At 37.0% G+C, this 22,083-nt stretch overlaps 1 protein-coding gene across 2 annotated transcripts in view; it reads right to left on the bottom strand.

Moving 5' to 3' along the window:
- The window catches only part of LOC141405064 (uncharacterized), a 137,933-nt gene extending 120,491 nt beyond the window's left edge, over positions 1-17,442 (bottom strand). The window contains exon 1 of one of the 2 annotated variants that reach the window (XM_073989048.1): positions 16,743-17,442. In XM_073989048.1, the coding sequence (XP_073845149.1) occupies positions 16,743-16,772 (30 nt within the window). In that variant the 5' untranslated portion in view covers positions 16,773-17,442. The remainder of the gene's footprint in view (positions 1-16,742) is intronic. The other variant, XM_073989049.1, reaches the window with a different exon arrangement.
- Between the last annotated feature and the right edge of the window lie 4,641 nt (positions 17,443-22,083).

Below are 22,083 nucleotides of genomic sequence, written 5' to 3'. Positions count from 1 at the left end.
GAAGAGAGAAATGCGGCATATAGGGTTACTTTACAATCCGTAGCAACGCGTAGCGCACGAGAGAGATACAGGGAGAAAAGGAGAGAGGAGAAACGTCTTTTCCGCAGGAGAAAGAGAGAGATGGAAAAGCGGGAGTTTGAAAAAATCGAGATTACAGGAGCCAGAATGAAGTCCAAAAATTCTGCCAAAGAGTCAAGCATCAAACTGATGGCTTTGGTACAGGCACATCCTCCTGTAGAGACCAGCAAGGTAATTTGGTAACTGATACAGATAGTGTACTCAGGATATGGACAGAACATTTTTCATAACTGTTGGTATCCAATAGTAGCGAAGTCGACGAAGATACCACAGATCCAATCCCAGAAGATGGTATTGAATGTATACCACCCGGTCAAGATGAGGTAAAGACAGCAATAAACCGGCTGAAGAATAATAAGGCAGCAGGGGCTGATGGCCTACCAGTCGAGCTGTTTAAAACCGGAGGCGACGCGCTGATAAGGTGTATGCATCAGTTAGTTAGCTCCACCTGGCAGGAAGAACGCATACCCGACGATTGGAACCTGAGCATCCTGTGTCCCGTCCACAAGAAAGGAGATAAGACTGTATGCTCAAACTATAGGGGCATAAGTCTTCCCCCTATTGCCTACAAAATAGTGTCAGGGATATTGTGCGAACGACTAAAGCCCATGGCCAACGAAATAATTGGACCATACCAATGTGGCTTTAGACCTGGCAAGTCCACCATTGACCAGATATTTACCCTGCGGCAAATCCTGGAGAAGACCCAAGAGATGCAGATCGACACCTAGCACCTTTTTGTCGATTATAAAGCAGCCTTCGACAGCCCGCTACGTTCAAAGGTATTCCAAGCCATGTCTGAATTTGGTATCCCCGCAAAGCTCATTCGGCTTTGTAAAATGACTCCAACTGACTCAAGATCTTCAATTAAAATAGGAAAGAACCTCTCCGAAGAGTTTTGTACCAAAAGAGGTTTCAGGCAAGGAGACAGCCTTTCGTGTGATCTTTTTAACATCCTGCTAGAAAAGGTTATACGAGAGGCAAACGTCAAAAGAAGTGGTACAATCTACACCAATAGCCACATGTTACTTGCTTATGCTGATGATATAGACATCATGGGACGATCAGTAAAAGAAGTAACCGATACCTTTATGAAGGTCGAAGGAGAATCTGCTAAATTGGGTCTGGCGGTAAACGGCGAGAAGACCAAGCTGATGGTGCCGACGCGCAATGCGTCCATTGAGATCGGACCAACTGTTGAAGTTGCTTCCTATAATTTTGAGGTAGTAAACGATTTCGTATACCTCGGCACCGTCGTAAACACAACAAACGAGATCAGTTGTGAAGTAAGAAGAAGAATTGTATTGGCCAACAGGTGCTACTTTGGCTTAAGTAAGCACTTCAAAAACAAAGCCACAACTCGTCAAACAAAAATAACGCTTTAAAAAACACTGATATTACCCGTGCTGATGTATGGTTCCGAAGACTGGGTACTTGCGCAAGCAGATAAGGCAGTGCTTGGCGTGTTTGAGAGAAAAATTCGTCGAAAGATCTACGGACCGATCTGCGTTGACGGTGAATATCGACGTCGTATGAACCACGAGCTGTATCTGCTATACAACGACATCAATATAGTTAAACGTATCGAGATGCAGCGATTGCGTTGCCTAGGCCATATAATAAGAATGAGCGATGATGAACCCGCTAAAAAGGCGTATAAATTCGAAGAGATGACAAGGCGCGGTATTCCAAAAAGCGAAGCACGAAACAGAGAGAATTGGAGATCTTTTCTTAGTTCGGTCTATGGAACAAATGTTCTGTAATGGGCCAGCTAAGTAAGTAAGTTTAAGCACTGTTTCCATGGGAAAAACAGGAACCGAGAATCATTGTGTTTAAAGTCTTGTACTCATAGACAAAAAAATCTGGAGCATCAAGACTTATCCTAAAAATTTTAGGATGGCTTAAAATCTACGTTTACCGGTCTAATACGACTTCAATTTATCTCTGAATGAAAACTCAATTAGCATCTGGAGCATTTTTTTCCTAAGGACTATATAAAATGCAAACAACATTCTTAAAAAAAACATTCTTTTTCATCAAGCGTTCATAACATTCACTAAGCTCTTTACCAATATTCTATAAAATTATTATATAGAAAAACGTTTAAAGTTTTTATCTATTTGAAAACTTTTTCATTTATAACTAACTCTTATAATCCTTCATATTTGTTGCGTCGAAAAAAACACACACAAACACTTGTTTGTATATTGTAACACACAATCTTTGCAATATTATATTTTCTAACATTGTGTGTTATAAAATACAAAAAAAAGCAAACCAAAAATATTTGTATTACATTCATGGAAAATTCATTTAAACTAAAAGTTAAAAGTTGCCTTCAACAAACAAAGTTCTAATGTGCAAATTTGAATTTACAAACTACAGGTCAGGTCATACAGGCAAAAGATAATTGAATACAAAAACTTATCTTTGTGCTTCGTTCGGTTTTGTTTGTTCGGTGAAAACATTTATCTTTTTTGTGTGAAGAAACTTGTTCACTGACATTATATGAATACAAATATAAAACGTGAATACACTGAGAAAAAAATTAGAACAACTTGGAAATCCATCCAAGCAATAAGATATTGTATTATTTTTAAATAAATTTTATTGAAGTTTGTTTTTATTTCTCTCTTTAATGAAAATATTACATTTTATAAAATTATTCTCAGTGTAAATAGCCTGTAATATGTTTTTAATATTTTCAAAACTTTTTTATTTTTATTATTGATAATGGGCTAACATTATGTTTGAAATACATAACCATTCGTGGAATTTCATTCAAAATTCATTATACATGGAAAAACATGGAAATCCATAACTTTTGTGGCAATTTTCTCTGGGATACTTTGTAGAAAAAAAGTGCAAATTTTCAATTCAAAAAACAACAAAATTTTATTAACTTTCTATGTTTGCTAAAGTTAATTTTATTTTGCATTGTACAAGGATCGCGAAGATTATCTTGTGGTTTATATGCCATATTTTTCTGTTTATTTTTTTAATCCAATATATTTAGAATTTTCTATATGATTCACATGTTTATTCACCCTTACAAGTTTATAAAGTTTTAAGACAAAAAATTTCCCCTACAAAGTGCGTCAGCAAACCCATCTGCATAAAACATTTGCCTCAACATTTAAATTGCATACAAATCGCTGTCAATTGTTACACTGTTCACATGTTCTGTGTTCTATATTTGGCATGCGCAACGTGGTGTCTGAGATTAAATGCTCGTTGAACAACGACTTGGTGAGAGTGACACAGCTAAAGTACGCCATGAGAAATGTTTCAATTGTTTGACAAACAAACAATGCCACTGCCAAGAGATACAAATTGAATTGTTCAAATGAAGAATTACCAGCGATGTGTGTATCCGTAAACGTGTTTGGGCTTTGGTGACATAGTGACACTGAAAGAAATGACGTCATATTTGGTGTTTTAATGTATAAAAGGAGGTTCAAAAGCTGAGAAAATTGGGCTTAACCGCTTTGAGCAATACAATGTAAGGCATGCAGCTTCGATTTAATGTAAATATGTATGTATATTTCTTAAATATGTATGAATAATCTGTTTGCAGTGTAATATCTATAATAACGATTTAAATATGTAATAATGTAATAAATAACTTTTAATTGGTTTTTTGAATTGCCGATTTTGCAAATGATATTATATCAGGTTATCTGGTCATACAAACATATTTTTTTTGTAATTGTGATACAATTATAAATGTTAAATAAAAACGATTTACAATTGATTTATAAAGCCTAGTCACGTTGCAATTTAACAATTTAATTGACAGGTTATATGATTCATAATATTACAATATATGAATATGTATATTGGCAACGGAAAATATAAAATATATATATAGACTTATAAGAATCAATATAAAACATAAAATATAAAATTTAACTTTTCAAAAAATAATAAAATATGAAGCATTAAATATAAAATACGGGTGACGTAGGGGATGTAAGATACCAAGGAACGGTCCTGAACGGTTTTAACATGGCAAAGCCCAGGATTTATCTTGGTCCCTCTTTCATCTCAAGTGGACACTGACCTCCCCGTGGTGTCACCTGGGGAACTGCCTTTAACACCCGTTAAAGGTAGTGAGCTAACATAAGAACGTTAAAAACTTGGGTTTGGGCGTCGGGCTAGTAACCCTCCCCTAGAAAAAAACAGCCTATTATAAAAAAAACGAAAGAAAAGAAAACCGATTTCCTCTAAAGTTGACGAACCCCGCAAACATTTTAAGCACCATGATCTGCGAATCTTCACCTGGAATGTTCGCACTCTTTATAGAGAAGGTGCCGTCTTCGCATTAGCAGACGTACTAGAAAAGTAAAAGGCCGATATTACTGCCATACAGGAAATACGATGGATTGGGAAAGGCGTCACAACAACACCTAAAAGTGACGCACTGTATTAAAGCTGCCATGACACAAAGCATGAGTTTGGTTGCGGATTTGTAGTTAGTCGGAGACTAAAACATCTTGTAGCCAGCTTCACCCCAGTGAATGAAAGACTTGCTGCAATTCGAATAAAAGCTAAATTCTTCAACATTAGCTTTATTTGCACTTATGCTGCCACTGAAGACAAGGACGAACAGACCAAAGATATATTTTACGAACGCTTAGAAGAAACATATGACCGTTGCCCTGCCCATGACATTAAAATTATTCTAGGCGATTTTAATGCCAAAATTGGAAAGGGAAATATCTTTGGCCCAACAGTCGGGAATTTCAGTCTCCACAGTGAAACATCTGACAATGGTATGAGGCTGATAGACTTTGCAGCTGCAAAAAACATGGTAGTTAGCAGTACCAGTACCTCCCCTTACGTAGGTAGCGCGTACACACCATGGACCTGTCAATAGCGGGTTAGTTGAGGTTAAAACTACCGATATTCATAAGGGCACCTGGCTGTCTCCAGATCAAAGAACAAGTAATCAAATTGATCATGTTGTGATTGATGGAAGACATTCATCGAGTGTGTTGGATGTACGATCGTTCCGAGACGCAAACATTGATTCGGACCACTACCTTGTTGCAGCAAAGGTACGTACCCGTCTAAACGTTGCAAATAAAGCACGAACAGACACAACGCGGAAGTTGAACATCGATAGGCTGCAAACACAACAGATAGCCACAGCATATTTCACTCAACTAGACCAATTGCTTAATGAGAGCATTCCTTTTCCCGATAACATAACAACACATTGGCAATGTATTGCCCACTCCATGCAAACAGCCGCAAAATCCATACTTGGATACCAGAGATCTTCACAAAGGAATTCATGATATGACCAGGAGTGTTGTGCTGCTACCGAAGAGAAAAATGCGGCATATAGGGCTACTTTACAATCAGTAGCAACGCGTAGCGCACGAGAGAGATATCGGTAAAAAAGGAGAGAAGATAAACTTATTTTCCGCAAGAACAAGTAAAAAAGTATCAGTCAGCTTTGCCGACAGAGATATACCCTCAGCCTGTGTATATTGAAACAATTTTTTTCCCAAAATAAGTATGTGTTTAAGTTGATTTGGATTAAAGATCAAAAGTTTTGCGGAGGAGATACTAAAAGGAATATATCGACATTGACCGTTATGGAAGTGGATCTCCAGCCACAACATATGGTGCCATAGGGGGGTTTTACACTCTTCGGGCTGTTTGCTCAGGAAGTATGAACTGACCCTTAAAAAAACTTTTACCATCGTAAATGAGGCAGCGAATGCAAGTTGCTTCAACAAAAATCAAAGTGATTCGATATCAGGTCTTAAAGTAAATTTATCCGAAATTTTGTGTGGGAGGTACCGGATGGAGTGGACTAATGTAGTCCATATTTGAACCTGATCTATATCTGGTAGATATATTAGGACGTGTAAAGTATAGACCAATTCGGACACTCCCTTCAAGAGTTACCTTACGAACAATTTTTCCGAACATTTTTGAACTTTTGTTGGGGAGGTACCTGAAGGAGTAAACCGATATGGCTTATTTTCAAACTTAAAGTAAATTTGGACAAAATATTACTAAGGACAAATTTTGGACCGAATCGGCAGATCCGTTCGAGAGTTATCTTGCGCTCCAACCGCCTCACAAGGTGTCATAGGGGTTTTTTTGCAACTTTCATGCTATTTTCTCAGGAAGTATGGACTTGCCCCTGATGAAACTTGTACCGTCATATGGAGGGCAGTAAATACAAGTTGCTAAAACAAAAATCAAAGCGATTCGAGAGATGGCCCTTAACTAAACTTTTCCGAAATGTTGTGTGGGAGGTACCCGAAGGAGTGGACCTATTGATACCATATTGGAACCTCATATGACTCTGGTAGAAAGTTTACGCTATACAAAGTATGGACCAAATCGGTCACTCCCTTCAAGAGTTATCGTGCGGACAATTTTTCCGAACATTTTTGAACTTTTGTGGGGGAGGTACCTGAAGGAGTGGACCGACATGGCCCATCTTCGAAGTTAAATCAAATCTGTACAAAATATTTCGATACCCAAAATTTGAACCGAGTCGATTGATCCGTTCGAGAGTTATCGTGCGCACCAGCCAGCCAGACAGACGGACGGGCATTGCTAGATCGACTCAAAATTGTCTGAAACGGATATCGTACAAACATACTTGGGGTCTAAAACTATTATTTCGATGAGGCACATTTTTGGTCTTATCAAAGTGTAAATACCCTCTTTAGCCTAAAGGCTGAGGGTATAAAAAGAGAGAGAAATGGAAAAGCGGGAGTCTGAAAAAATCGAAATATACAGGAGCCAGAATGAAGTCCGAAAATTCTACCAAAGAGTGAGACATCAAACAGATGGCTTTGGTACAGGCACAACCTCCTGTAGAGACCAGCAAGGTAATCCGGTAACAGATACAGATAGCGTGCCCAGGATATGGAAGGAACATTTCTCCAATCTGCTGGTATCCAATAGTAGCGAAGACGATGATATAACAGATCCAATCCCAAAAGATGGTATAGAATGTATACCGCCCGGCCAAGATGAGGTAAAAACAGCAATCAACCGGCTGAAGAATAATAAAGCGGCAGGAGCCGATGGCTTACCAGTCGAGCTGTTTAAAACCGAAGGCGACACGCTGATAAGGTGTATGCATCGGCTAGTTAGCACCATCTGGCAGGAAGAACGCGTACCCGACGATTGGAACCTGAGCATCCTGTGTCCCGTCCACAAGAAAGGAGATAAGACTGTATGCTCCAACTATAGGGGCATAAGTCTTCTCCCTATTGCCTATAAGATTGTGTCAGGGATATTGTGCGAACGACTAAAGTCAATGGTCAACGAAATAATTGGACCATACCAATGTGGCTTTAGACCTGGCAAGTCCACCATTGACCAGATATTTACCCTGCGGCAAATCCCGGAGAAGACCCAAGAGATGCAGATCGACACATATCAACTTTTTGTCTATTATAAAGCAGCATTCGACAGTCCCCTCCGATCAAAGGTATTCCCAGCAATGATGACTTTAACTGATACTAGGTCCTCAGTTAAAATTGCAAAGAACCTCTCCGAACAGTTCAGTATCAAAAGAGGTTTCAGACAAGGAGACAGCCTTTCGTGTGACCTATTCAACATTTTGCAGGAAAAGGTAATACGAGATGCAAATGTCAAACGAAGTTGCACACTCTAAACCAACAGCCACATGTTACTTGCCTATGCTGATGACATAGACATCATGGGACTATCAGTAAAGGAAGTAAATGATACCTTTAGGAAGGTCGAAGCTGAATCTGCGAAAGTGGGTCTGGCGGTAAATTGATGGTGTAGACGCGCAAAGCGTCAATAGAGCTCGGACCAACTGCGGAAGTTGGTACCTATAATTCTGAGGTAGTCGAAGACTTCGTCTACCTCGGCACTGCCATAAACACAACAAACAACATCAGTTGTGAAATAAGAAGAAGAATTGTATTGGCCAACATATGCTACTATGGTTTAAGTAAGCAATTTAAAAACAAAGCCACATCTCATCAAACAAAAATAACGCTTTACAAAACGCTGATACTACCCTTGCTAATGTATGGCTCCGAGCATGAGTACTTGCGCAAGCAGATAAGGCAGTGCTTAGTGTGTTTGAGAGGAAAATTCTTCGAAAGATCTACGGACCGATTTGCGTTGACGGTGAATATCGACGTCGTATGAACCACGAGCTATATCAGCTATACAAAGACATGAATATAGTTAAACGTATCGAGATGCAACGATTGCGTTGGCTAGGCCATGTCATAAGAATGAGCGATGATGAACCAGCTAAAAAGGCGTATGAATACATGTCACATGGCGGTGCACGCAGAATTCGCAGGCCTAAGCTTCGATGGAGCATACAAGTGGATGAAGAAATGAAAAGGCGGGGTATTCCAGAAAGCGAAGCGAAAAAAGAGAGAATTGTAGATCTTTTCTTAGTTCGGTCTATGGAACAAATGTTCTGTAATGGGCCAGCTAAGTAAGTAAATGTAAAATACAAAATATAAAAAAATATACAAAAAAAATAATAATAAAATAAAAAATATAAAATATAAATGTTATAAAATATGAAATATAATTTATAAAATATGAAATATAACATATAAAATATAAAATACAAAATATAAAAATAATATGAAAAATGAAAATTTTGTGTTTAACATGTTAATTTAGCTTACAACATCTCCCTTTAATATAATTCATTAGGTATTGAATATATTATATTAGATCATCGATTTTAAGTGGCTGCTTTTATGCTGAACTTTCCAAAACAATTTCCTCTAAAATTTATTAATTAATAGTTTCGAAAGCGTATTTTCCAAATAGGGATATGATTTCTATCAACATTGTATCGATAGCAATTTTACAAATAAGGAAAGTGTTGCAAAAATAATATACATATCTAGTTTGGATATGTTTGTGAAAATGTTATTAATGTTTAACTTGTGAGGCATAAACACCTACGCTTTTTATACTCTCAACCTTATGGCTCAAAGTTTAATAAATCTCAAAATTAACCTCATCGAAATAATGGCTTTAAGCCCCATATATGTAAAGACCAAATCAGTTTGAAACTGTCTGTCTGTCTGTGTGACCGTTTTGAGTGCACGATAATAAAAGCAGGGACCGATTTGGTACAAACTTTGAACAGTCTAATATTTCATTCAAAATTAATATGGAACCCGTCTTTCTTTTGGTATAGCTCGCAGGTAATTCTGCTTGAAAGTTTTAAGTATTTTTTGATTCGAAGATTTTTATACCCTCAGCACTTATGCTAACGAGGGTATATTCACTTTCGTACGGGCAAAATTCATCGAAATAATGGTTTTAGACCCCAAGTATGTTTGGACGAAATTCGTTCCAGACACTTTGGAGTTGACTTAGCCATGTCTGTCCGTCTGTCTGGCTGGTTGGTGCGCACAACTCTTGAAGAGAGTAACCGATTTGGTCCATACTTTGCACATCGTGGAATTTCTATCTTACTAAGAAAACGTTACCATATGGACTCAATGGGTCAACCCCTTCGGGTACCTCCCACAAAAAATTTCGGAAAAGTTCACTTTAGGACGTCCTTTGAATCGCTTTGACTTTTGTACTATGAACTTGTATTCACTGCCCCCACACGACGGTACAAGTTTCATCAAGGGTAAGTCCACACTTCCTCAGAAAATTCATGAAAGGTTGCAAAAAAACCCTATGGCACCATATACATATAGTTGCTGGAGAGTACGACAACTTTCAAACGGATCTGCGATTCTGTCAAAAATTTGGCCATTTTAATATTTTGTCCAAACCTAGTTGAAGTTCGAAGATAAACCATATCGGTGCACTCCCCCACAAAAGTTCAAAAATATTCGGAAAAATTATGCGCACGATAACTCTGGAAGGGAACAGACAGATTTGGTCCATATTTTTTCACATCCTAATATATCTACCAGATATAGATCAGGTTCGAATATTCACACAAAATTTGGGATAAGTTCTCTTTAAGACCTTCTCTCGAATCACTTTGATTTTTTGTTGATGTAACTTGCATTCGCTGCCTTAATTACGACGGTAAAAGTTTTTTTCAGGGACTGATCAACCGATTTTGTCCAAAATTAGTTTCAGTTCGATGATGGGTAATACCGGTCCACAAATTCCGGTACTTTTCAATATTTAAAAAAAAATTCGCTAAAATGGTTTGCACGATATCTCTTGAACGGCGCAATCAATTTGGTCCAAACTTTGGATCTCCTAATATTTTGTCCAAATTTAGTTTATCGGTCCTCTACTTAGGTTACCTACCTCGCAAAAGTTCAACATTTGTGTCTAAGTGCAGTTTAGGGAACTGTATACCGACGCTGTTCGTTGTGGCCGTGTTTACAGCGATATTATGTTTTCCGTGGACAAGTCCATGCTTCCTGGCAAACTAGTGTAAAATTTATATGATGACCCACTGAAAGGACTAGTGGGCGCGATATCTGTCGAAAAGATATGACCCCCAAAATATTATCCACTTCCCAAATGGACTACCCTAATCCACATTGTGGTGGGCAATTTCAAATGTCCAAAAAGGCCACAAAATACTGAAAAGGCCCTAAATACATTCGATCTGTCCGTGGATGAAAGTTTCAATTCACGTCCACATGCCGACAATTCACGTCCACATGCCGACATAGATATACCCTCATTCTCGCACCTAAAGAAAATAAGTAAACAATGCTTCTGGCGTCTATATAGTTTTTTTTTCAGTTTTTTTTGGCCAATTTTTTAGGAAGTAAGGACTTGCCCCTAAAAAATTTGTCTTTCGTAAGTAGGGCCGCATACACAACAGGTTGCCAAAAATGTGAAAATTTGAGAGGTGTAGGGCTGGTTGCAAACAAATATATGTTTGGATCCAAACATATTTTCTTAATTTTATTTGTTTGGGAACCAACATATATTTTATTGGGTTGAGAGAGGATTTGGTCAATAGAGCAACAGTGTGTGGCGCAATAGAAGACTCAGAAGCGACAACGGCAGGGTGAAAAAATTTGTCTTTGCTTTGGTGGTGTGTATGCGGTATGCGGCTAAACGCTTTTGTTTCGTTCTTTGTTGTTGTTGCGATTTATTCTTCCACAAACAGGATTTTTTTCAGTAACTCACAGTTAACCAACCTAACAAGCGAAGAGGGAAAGAAAAAAATTGTATGAATTATTTTTGTTCTTTTTGTGAGAGCATTTTTCTCTAGTTTCTTCAAGACAATCGTTGAGTGAAGACGGTAAAGTGAGTTTTTGTGTTTTTTTTTAAAGAAGTGACGCTTTTAGTATATTAAATGCCCAATACATTTTATAATTGGAAATTTTATAATTGAATCAAAAGGGTGAATAGAAATATTTTATTGGATAAAGAAATCGGTTTTAATGTTGGTAATACTGTTAATACACTTTTCATACACAAGCATATATTTGAAATATGGATGTACCGATTTATTACATTATATAATCATTTGATTTCAGATTTCCCGTTGATGATTTCAATTTTGAGGAAAATGAGTTGTATTTCACAACTAACGAGAAGCGTTCAACGATGTTTCTATATTTTTTAATTAATAATTTTTAATTGTTTGTTTACCCTCCACCATAGTATGGAGGGTATATTAACCCAGCAAACCAAATGTCGGACGTCCGACACATTTGAACAATTTCGGAAGCAAAATCGTCAAGATTGCGTACCGATTTCTATACGATTTTTCGCAGGGGAATTCGTTCTGATTTTGGAGAGAATTTCGGAAGTAAATTTCCCTTCGAATGTACAAATGTTTTTCTTCCGATTTCGGTACAAATTCGGAGCGAAATGTCGGAAACAACAAACACCTTTTGTATGTATCTAACAGCAATGGGTTGGTTTCATTTTAGTTTGTTGTCGAAAAACAAAGTGGTTGGTTATAAAATTAGCATAAACAATTTTTAAATATTTTAAATATATATGCAACATATAATAATCCAAGCTAGTGCTGATAGACTCAACAAGTTTACATTGTTCTACTATAACTACAAAATGATAACAAATCATTAGAAACGTTTGATATTACAATCTTTCAATAAAAACAAAAAAAAAAAAACACCAGTAAGGAAAGGATCAAAGTGGGGCGTGGCCGACTATTTGATACCCTACACCAATGTGAATATATAAATAATATATATGATATATAAATAATTTGGGAGCTATGTATATCCAAATATAAACCAATTTCGATATAATTTGGCACATTTATTTCTAGACCAAATTCCACTACACTTTCCAAATTTTATCGAAATCGGACATATATAGCCTGTTTGGTGCAGCAAATACGTGAAATCGGCCGGGAATATATATGGGAGCTATATCCAAATATGAACCGATTGCGATTAAATTTCGCACATCTATTTCTCGTTTGAATTCAGTCATACATTCCAAATTTCATTGAAATCAGACATATGTATATAGTGTGCTTTTTTCAGCAAATACGTGAAATCGGCCGAGGATATAATGGGTGATCCAACAAGAGGTACTTTTTTAACTGCCTTTTTGACAGATCACGCGTGAGTAGTGCCATGTGTTCATGTTATTTTTGTTTAGTACTGTTTGGCATTTTATCATGGAAAAGCTTACGCCTCTATAACGTTTACAAATCGTTTATCTTTATTACGAAAATTCGCGTTATGTGGGTAGTGTGTTTTGAGCCTAATTTTGTTCAGTGATGAGGCACATTTCTGGCTGTATAGGTATGTGAAGAAACAAAATTTCCACATTTTGGAAGAAGACCAATAGCTGCCACTCCATCCAGAAAAAATAACGGTGTGTGGGTCGGTGGAATCGTCGGACCCTATTTCTTCAAAATGATGCCGGTTAGGACTTCATCGTCAATGGCGACCGCTATTGCGTCGTGATAATTGACTCTTTTATGTCTGAAATTGAAGCTCGTAATCTTGGCGACATTTGGTTTCAAGAAAACGGCGCCACTTCCCACACATCGCATCAATCAACGGATTTATTGAAAGAACACTTCGGTGAGCACGTTTTGGACCAGTCGATTGGCCACCAAGATGGTCTCATATCACTCCATTAGACTTTTTCCTATGGGGTTATGTAAAGTCTAAAGTGTATACGGACAACCCCGCTTCGATTTATGCCTTAGCGGAAAACATCACTCGTGTCAGTCGTCAGTTACCAGTTGAAATGTTCGAATAATTCAGCGAAAATTAGGCTCTACGGACAGACCGTCTTAGAAGTTGCCTCGGCCAATATTTGTTAGACATAATAAACATTCCACATTCAATTTGATTTTGCTGTGTTTTTATACCCTACACCACACAGTGGTAAGGGGTATTATGCCTATGTGCATTTGTATGTAACATACAAAAGGAAACGAAATAGACCCACAGTTCCTTTTGGGGATATACATATAATCACTTTCTGAATCGATTTATGCATGTCCGTCCGTCTGTCCATGTATTTTTTTTATATCGAAATCGGTTCCGATTTGGATATAGCTCCCATATATATTTTCGGCCGATTTCACGTATTTTCGATTTCAAATTATATCAAAATCGGTTAAGATCTGGATATAGCTCCGATTTATATTTTACATATTCACAGTGGTGTAGGGTATCATATAGTCGGCCCCGCCCGACTTTGATCCTTTACTTACTGGTTTTCTTTAAAGAAAGTAGGAACCTCTTAATGGATCACTCTGTATATGGAAGCTATATCCAAATCTGAACCGATGTTCACCAAAAGCAATAGCGTTCTTACTATGACTAGAAATATTATGTTCACCAATTTTCAGCTGAATCGGATTACAAATGCGACCTGTACGTTGCGAACAAAAATACATGGACAGACGGACATGGATAAATCGACTCAGAAAGTGATGCTATGTATATCCCCAAAAGAAGCTATGGGTCTATCTCGTTTCCTTTTCCATGTTACATACAAATGCACAAAGACAAAATACCCCTCAGCGTATAATAACAAAGAAAAATTGCTCAACAAAAAAGGCGTCAGAGAAAAATTTGTTCTTTCGATATTCATACGGTATTATTCCGAAATCGTTCAGAAATCTTTATGATGATTCTGAAGGTGCCTCCGATTTTCATACGACATTATCCCGAAATCGTTCAGAAATCTGTACGAAAATTCGAAAGAAAAAATTCGCCTTCCGAATTTCCCAAGGATTTTTTCCGATTTCGCTCCGAATTCTGACAGAAATCGATCCGATTTCGCTTCGAAATTTCGTTCCGAAATTATGTCAACCACTTCATACAATTTTCGTTAAGATATCGTTACGATTTCGGATCGGTCATCGGATGTAGCGTCCGAATTTCGTACCGTTTTCGTTACGATGTCAGTACGATTGGTTTGTATTCTTCCATTTTTACTTTGGACAGATATCCGCAATTTAAACGGTTTAACCGCCAACTTTTACCTATTTTTATTCATTTACACGGTCATAGCTTCCGCGCAAATTAACTTTTATAACAACATTTTTGAGCTTTGATCAAAAACACTTCGTTTGCAATATTTTGCGAATTATAGCAGTATTTCGCGCTTCATCAATGTTAAATTTTATTGATTTTTCGTCATATATTCTTAAACAGGGTAAAATTCTGAGCCGATCTATGCATGTCCGCCCGTCTGTGGTAATCAATCTAGCATCCATAAAAATGGAGACAGGACGCTAAAATTTTGGGAAGATGCGTCTTTTGTTTGCAGGCACGTCAAATTCAATGATGGTTTATATCGGTCCACGTTTTGGTATAGCCCCCATATAACGGTACCGCCCGATTTCAGGTATTTTGAGGATTTTAACTACAATTATTAAACGAACTGACTGTAATTTGACATTTGAGGTTCGCAGTGGTCACGAAACTTCTCCACCAAAAATCATCAATATAGGTCCATGTTTTGGTATAGCCCTCATATAACGGTACATCCTGATTTTCGGTATTTAGAGGGTCTTTGCTACATTGTTTGACGGAACTACTCGTAATTTGACTTTTGAGGTTCCGCGCAGTTATAAAACTTTCCCACCAAAAATTGTAAAGATAGGTCGACACTTTGATATAGCCCCGTTGATGGTACCTTTCAACTGGCTGAACACATTTTTTAGATTAGACAATTTATTTATTTTAGGTATCCATGGTCGAAAAATTGTTCCACCTAAAATTGTGAAAGGAAATTTATTATTCCACTTTAATTAGGACTATTTTATGGTGGAGGGTATAAAAAGTTCGACCCACCCGAACTTAACGACTTTTTTAGTTGTTCTTTCTAAAAGTGTGACACTAAATTACCATTTAATTGTTTTTATAAATCATTCTTTTCCGTTTTTCCTACATTAAAGTCTGTTATGCATTTTTTATTTGAAATTTTGTATGTACCTATGCTTCTGTTATTGCTTTTGTGTTTGGTATATATATATACATTTCAATAACTTTGTTCCTTTACTTTTTTAATGGTACAAGTGGTAAAAGAGAAAACTGTCAAAATTGCTCAAAATTGCTCTCTCATGAACATTTTTACCAGAAAAGTAAAGGAACGAAAATGGTAGATTTGGTAGCAATGTCAAAAAGAAACATAAAAAATAATTTTCTTCTTTTTTTTCACAGTTTTTAATTTTGTTTTGTCAGCGTTCGCCTTTTTCTTCTGTTTTTCGTTCATTTCTTTTTTCTTCATTTTGAAATAATCGCCCAACAAATGTCGAAAAATCAGTTCTACCATTTTTTACCTGCAAAAATTTGTCTGGTAGCCTGTGGTAGAAGAGAAAGGCATATGTGCTCTCTCACTCTCTTATAAATTGCTGCCAGTTTTACCACTTTTTGGGGTTAAGGAGCGCTTTGCAGGTTAAAAATGGTTACAACAGCTAATAAAAGAAACAGCCACCATCATTTATAAATGTGTGTGTATGTTTTTTGTGGCTTTTGGGTTTGTACTTATATTTCATCCAAACATATATTTGTTTGAACCCAAACATGTATTTGTTTGCGCCCAAACATATATTTGTTTGAACCCAAGTATATGTGTTATGTTATGGACTGTATCATATATGTTTCTGCAAAATATGTTTGGGACATATGTTAGAGAGTCGTTTTTTTTCGTTCCTCCGTGTAAGAAATAATACGATGTATAACGTTTGGACCAAATCGGTTTCTCCCTTCGAGGGTTATCTTACGCACTATTTATTCATTATCTCAGGAAGTATTGACTTGCCAAACCCCTCCCTATAAAAAAAAAATCCGTGGTGGTAGGGCCTGCGAGAAAAAAATTGTTGCATACAATTTCAAAACGATCCGAGACGGGATGTTAGACTGTAGGAAGACACAATGCAGTACACCGATTTAGTCCATATTGAAACCTGATAATATTACTATATGCAAAGCTATGACCAACTCCGTTACTCCCTTCGACATTTATGTATCGTGCGCACCATTATAGTTAACTTATAGTTAACCAGACAGACGGACGGACATGGCTAAATCGACTCCAAATTTTCTGAAACGGATTTGGTCCAAACATACTTGGGGTCTGAAACCATTATTTCGATGAGGCACAATTTTGGTAGCATCAAAGTGTATATACCCTCATTAGGCTAGAGACTGGGGGTATACAAATCTGAAGGGCAAGAACTTGTAACACCCACACTGAGATTTCAGTCGTCATCTCAAACTTACCTTATCCAATTGATTGCGCATGTTCAACATGTTGTAAATTGTTGTTGTTATTGACAATCGCTGTAATAATGAAACGGAACGGTACGGAATGGAATGCCACAAATCGTAAACTAAACTCAGAGGTTACGATTGTTACGTTATAATTTCCAAAAAATGGTATATTTATTTTTTCAATATTTTTTTTTAACAAATTACTTTTTTCAACATTAACATAACATTACTAAGCTAAGAAAGTGGTGATCGTATCAGCTTGAGAAGAAATAAAAAATAAGTTTTCACTTTTTTCTTTAATTTTTAGCACTTATTCATCGTAAAAAACTGTGTGGTGTTGTTGTTGTTGGTGATGGTAGTGATAAAATAAAACACAAACACAGCACCGGGTGGGTGGGGTGGTAACACGACGAACGATTTAACCGGGATTAGATGTTAATTTTATTTGATTTTTTTCTCAATTCAATTTCAATTTTTGTTGTATTAGCTTAGACTCTGTTTGCTGGCAAAACAACAACCGCTTCGTTTTGTATGAAATTCGCAACTGAATACTCAGTTAGAGGTGGCTTAAACTCAAATAAGCTTAAGTAATACAAACGGGGGAAAAATCAATGAAGACAACAAAACAGCAAAAAGCAAAACAACAACAAAACTGCGAAAACATCAACAACCAGCACCAACGAACGGCACCGTAAATTGTGATGATATTAAAAACAAAAATAAAAAAGCAAACATAAACCAGGTAGGTTGGTAGGTAGATAGACAGCAGCAGACTCTTCGGAAAACCAAAATGAAATGTTGATCCCCACACACCCAAACAAACACCCAGCTGATGTTCACAAAATCAAAATCATTGCTTGGTCAGTAAGAGTAGGAAAGGGGGCATGTAGGAGGGAAAGGTAAACTTACTTGCCTAACCGGCAACCACAGTCAGTCATACCAGCCAACCAACCAACCAAGTCAATACAATTCAACCTCAAACCAAACTTGGCCAGCAACATTCAACCGCAGACAATCAGAATGTTTTGTTTATAAAACATGTTGACTGACCAGCTAACCAACCAACCAGCAACAGTTATTTATGGTGGCTAACACAAAAAACACCGTTAACAGACTATATACCAAAAATTCAACTAAAAAACTTTATCTGCTACTACAGTTTCATAGCAACATTTAAACTACATAAAGTCGCTGTGTGTGCGTGTTGGCATGAGAGAGACTCACTCTTTCTCCCACACACTCATGCAAAGCTGAACAAATTTAATAGAAATAAGTTGTTGTGTGAGTTTGGCATGATGCTAAAATGAAATACCGGCTTAGTGGACCGACCATGTTACCAAGCAACAAAACCAACAACATCAACAGACTATTTCAACTATCTTCTTTTTAATCACAACAAACATAATTAACATAAAGCAAATTAAATAGCAAATACACTACTATTTGTTTTTCAAACAATGTTGTCAACTTGAAATTTGAAATACAATTTAAATATAAATATACAATTTAAAATTGAAACAAAAATAAAATTAAAAAAATAAAAAATAAATTTGTTGTGAGCTGAGTACTAAAATGAAATTAATGAAACATACCCTTAATTGTGCCTAGTGATCAACCTTTGGCCACTTGATGTGGTGGTACCCCTAACTAATGTCAAGGGTAGTATGAAGAAGTAATAAAGTATCAGTAGACCTTGCCGATAGAGATATACCCTCAGCCTGTATGAATTTAAACACGTTTTTCCTAAAAAAACGTATGTATTTAAGGGGTTTTCTGCGTATGAACCGACAAAAATATGGATTTGGATTAAAGCTCAAAAGTTTTGCGGGTTAGGTACACAAAGGAATGGACCGACATAGTCTAGTTTGGAAGTGGCTCATACTTTGTGATAATAATATCGCTGTAAACTAGGCCACTAGGAGTACCTGTGGTAAACATTTCCAAAAGATCTTCGAACAGACCCTTAACCGGTTGTGTTTTATGTTTCCGATATTTTTGCCCTTTTTGGACGTATGTACTTGCAGACAAAAATATTTTGGAAAATTTAACATACCTGGAGCCAAGGTTTAACCTTTTGGAACACGCGACTTGTGATTGTATATTACACAAATTAAATATTTTGGATAAAATTAAATCTTTTTGGACGTTGCAAAAAATATTGGCCTTAAAATATAATTTGCGTGGAAGCTGTGGCTATATTTATGTTAAACAAGGAAAAAAGTATCAGTCGGCTTTGCCGGCAGAGATATACCCTCAGCCTATATCTGGGGTCTTTTCAGAATTTTGTGGCCCTTTTTGAACATTTGATATAACATAATAACATTTAATAACGCAATATCGTTCTAAACAGCACCACAACGAACACCATAGGTATACATTTACAAACGATATTCGAATAGAGCCTTAACTGCAAGTTCAAGATGCTTCAACAAAAATCAAAGTGATACGAGAGCAGGTCTTAAAGTGAACTTATCCGAAATAATGTGTGGGAGGTACCCGAAAGAGTGGGCAAATATAGTCCATATTCGAACCTGATCTATATCTGGTAGGTATATTAGGATGTGTAAAGTATGGACCAAATTGATGACTCCCATGAAGAGTTGTCGTGTGCACAATTTTTCCGAACATTTTTGAACTTTTGTGGGGGAGGTACCTGAAGGAGTGGACCGATTAGCTTATCTTCGAACTTAAACTAAGTTTGCACAATATATTATGAAGGCCACATATTGGACCGAATCGACAGATCAGTTCGAGAGATATCTTGCGCTCCAACCACTACACACGGTGTCATAGGGCCTTTTTGTAACTTTCAGGCCAATTTCTCAGGAAGTACGGACTTGCCACTGATAAAACTTATACCGTCGTATGGGGGCAGTGAATACAAGTTGCTACAACAAAAATGAAAGCTATTCGAGAGCAGCCCCTAAACTGAACTTTTCCGAAATTTTGTGTGGGAGGTACCCGAAGGAGTGCCCCGATTGAGTACATAACCAAATCGCTTACTGCCTTCAAGAGTTATCGTGCGCACAAATTTTCCGAACATTTTCGAACTCTTTTGGGGGAGGTACCGGAAGGAGTGGACCGATATAACCCATCTTCGTACTTAAACTAAGTTTGGATATAAAAATTTTAATGAGAACGTTTTGTGACTACTGGTGTCTCAAATGTCAAATTGTTGGTAGTTCCATCAAATAATGTAACTAAAACCCTCAAAATACCGAAAATTGGGAGGTACCGTTATATGAAGGCTATACCAAAACATGGACTTATGTTGACGATTTTTGATGGGGAACTTTCGTGACCACTGGAAATCTCAAATGTAAAATTGCAGTTGGTTCGGTTAAAACTGGTAGCTTAAATCATCAAAATACCGAAAATCCGGAGGTACCTTTATAAGGGGGCTATACTAAAACATGTACATATGTATGTTGACGATTTTTTATGGAAAATGTTTGTGACCACTGAGAACCTCAAATGTCAAATTACAGTTAGTTCGGTTGAAAATTGTAGCTAAAACTCTCAAAATATCTAAAATCGGGAGGTACCGTTATATGGGTTCTATACCTAAACATGGATCTATGTTGACGATTTTTGATAGAGAAGTTTCGTAATCACCTTAAATGTTAAATTGCAGCTGTCAAAGCTGGTAGCTTAAATCCTTAAAATACCAAAAATCAAGAGCACGGTGCTCTTGAAGCAACTGTAAATTGGAGCTGCTGGGAAGTTTTTGTGGATTCTGAAACTAAAATGTTCGTAGATGAGAAAAATCAAAAAAAAAAAAAAAAAATCTTTTTAAATAAATCTCCATTAAAGTTGACTTTTTTTATGGTTTTTTAGGTGTTCGCGATTTTGCTTGGAAACCGCAAATCCTATCGAAATGGAGCTAAAAAAATGTTGTAGCTGTGAAAATTCTCTAGGGGACTGACCGTTATTATTTGTTCCTAGGGTTTGCCATTTTTGAGATATATAGATGTTCAGGTCACATTTTTAGCTTTTTTGTTAGTTTTTCACGATTTGCTTGAAAACGTTAAGTCTTATCGAAATGGGACTAGCGAGAATCTTTTAGATGTGCAAATTCTCTACAAGATTGGCTTTCGTAATTTTTTCCTATGTTGTACCATTTTCTAGATAGTTTAAGATGGGAAATTGCAGTGATGACATTGTTTTATAAGAAGGCGATACAGTCAATGCATTGTCCCAATTTGAACTTCTATATCTCAATAACGGTAAAACCTACGAAATTATCATAAAAGTCAATCTTGTAGAAAATTTTCATAGCTACAACATTTTTTTTTCGTCCCATTTCGATTGGACTTGGCAGTTTCCAAAAATATCGTGAAAACCCAAAAAAAAAAACCAAAAATGCCGACCTAAATCACGTTTTCTTGTTAAAGCGCTTTGGCGATTTTTTTGTTTTTCTCACCTGTGAACATTGTAGTTTCGGAATCCGCAAAAACTTCCCAGGTGTAAGCACCATCCATTTAAAGTTGCTTCAAAAGCACTGTGTTATCCAAAATGTGGTATAACTTTCGTGACCCCTTAGAACCTTTAATGTCAAAATCAGCTAGTTCGGTTAAAAATTGTAGCTAAAACCCTCAAAATGCCGAAAATCGGGAGGTACAGTTATATTGTGGCTAAACCTAAATATGGACCTATGTGGACAGTTTTTATTGGAATAGTGTTGTGACATATTAGCACATTATACATATGTCAAATTGGACCTAGATCGGTTACAAATTGTAGCTAAAACCAACAAAGTATCGAAAATCGGGAGGTGCCACCTTCGAATTTCATTTAATATTCGATGAAATATTACGATATGCAAAGTGTGAACCAACGCAATATTCGGTTTGAGAGTTGTCGTGCGCACGAGTCACTCACCTGGTGGCCGTAGGGGGTTTTCATACCCTCAGCATTTATGCTAACGAGGGTATATACACTTTCAGACGGGCAAAATGTGCCTCATCGAAATAATGGTTTTAGACTCCAAGTATGTTTGGACGAAATGTGTTTCAGACAATTTGGAGTCGATTGAGCAATGTCTGTCTGTCTGGCTGGCTGCAGCGCACGATAACTCTCGAACGGATGAATCGATTCGGTTCAAAATTTGGCCTTCGTAATTTCGTATTTTACCCAAACTTAGTTTAAGTTCGAAAATGTTCGGAAAATTTGTGCGCACGATAACTCTTGAAGGGAGTAACCGATTTGGTCCATACTTTGCCCATCGTGAAATGTGTACCAGACTTAAATAAGATTTGAATATGGACTCAATCGGTCCATTCCTTCGGGTACCTCCTACACAAAATTTCGGAAATGCTCTCGAATCGCTTTGATTTTTGTTGTAGCAACT

This window comes from Musca autumnalis, unplaced genomic scaffold (assembly GCF_047663935.1).
Source record: "Musca autumnalis isolate F117 unplaced genomic scaffold, ASM4766393v1 scaffold_5, whole genome shotgun sequence".
NCBI lineage: Eukaryota > Metazoa > Arthropoda > Insecta > Diptera > Muscidae > Musca > Musca autumnalis.
Note: the sequence above shows the minus strand (reverse complement) of the source record. Positions and strands in the feature narration are given on the sequence as shown.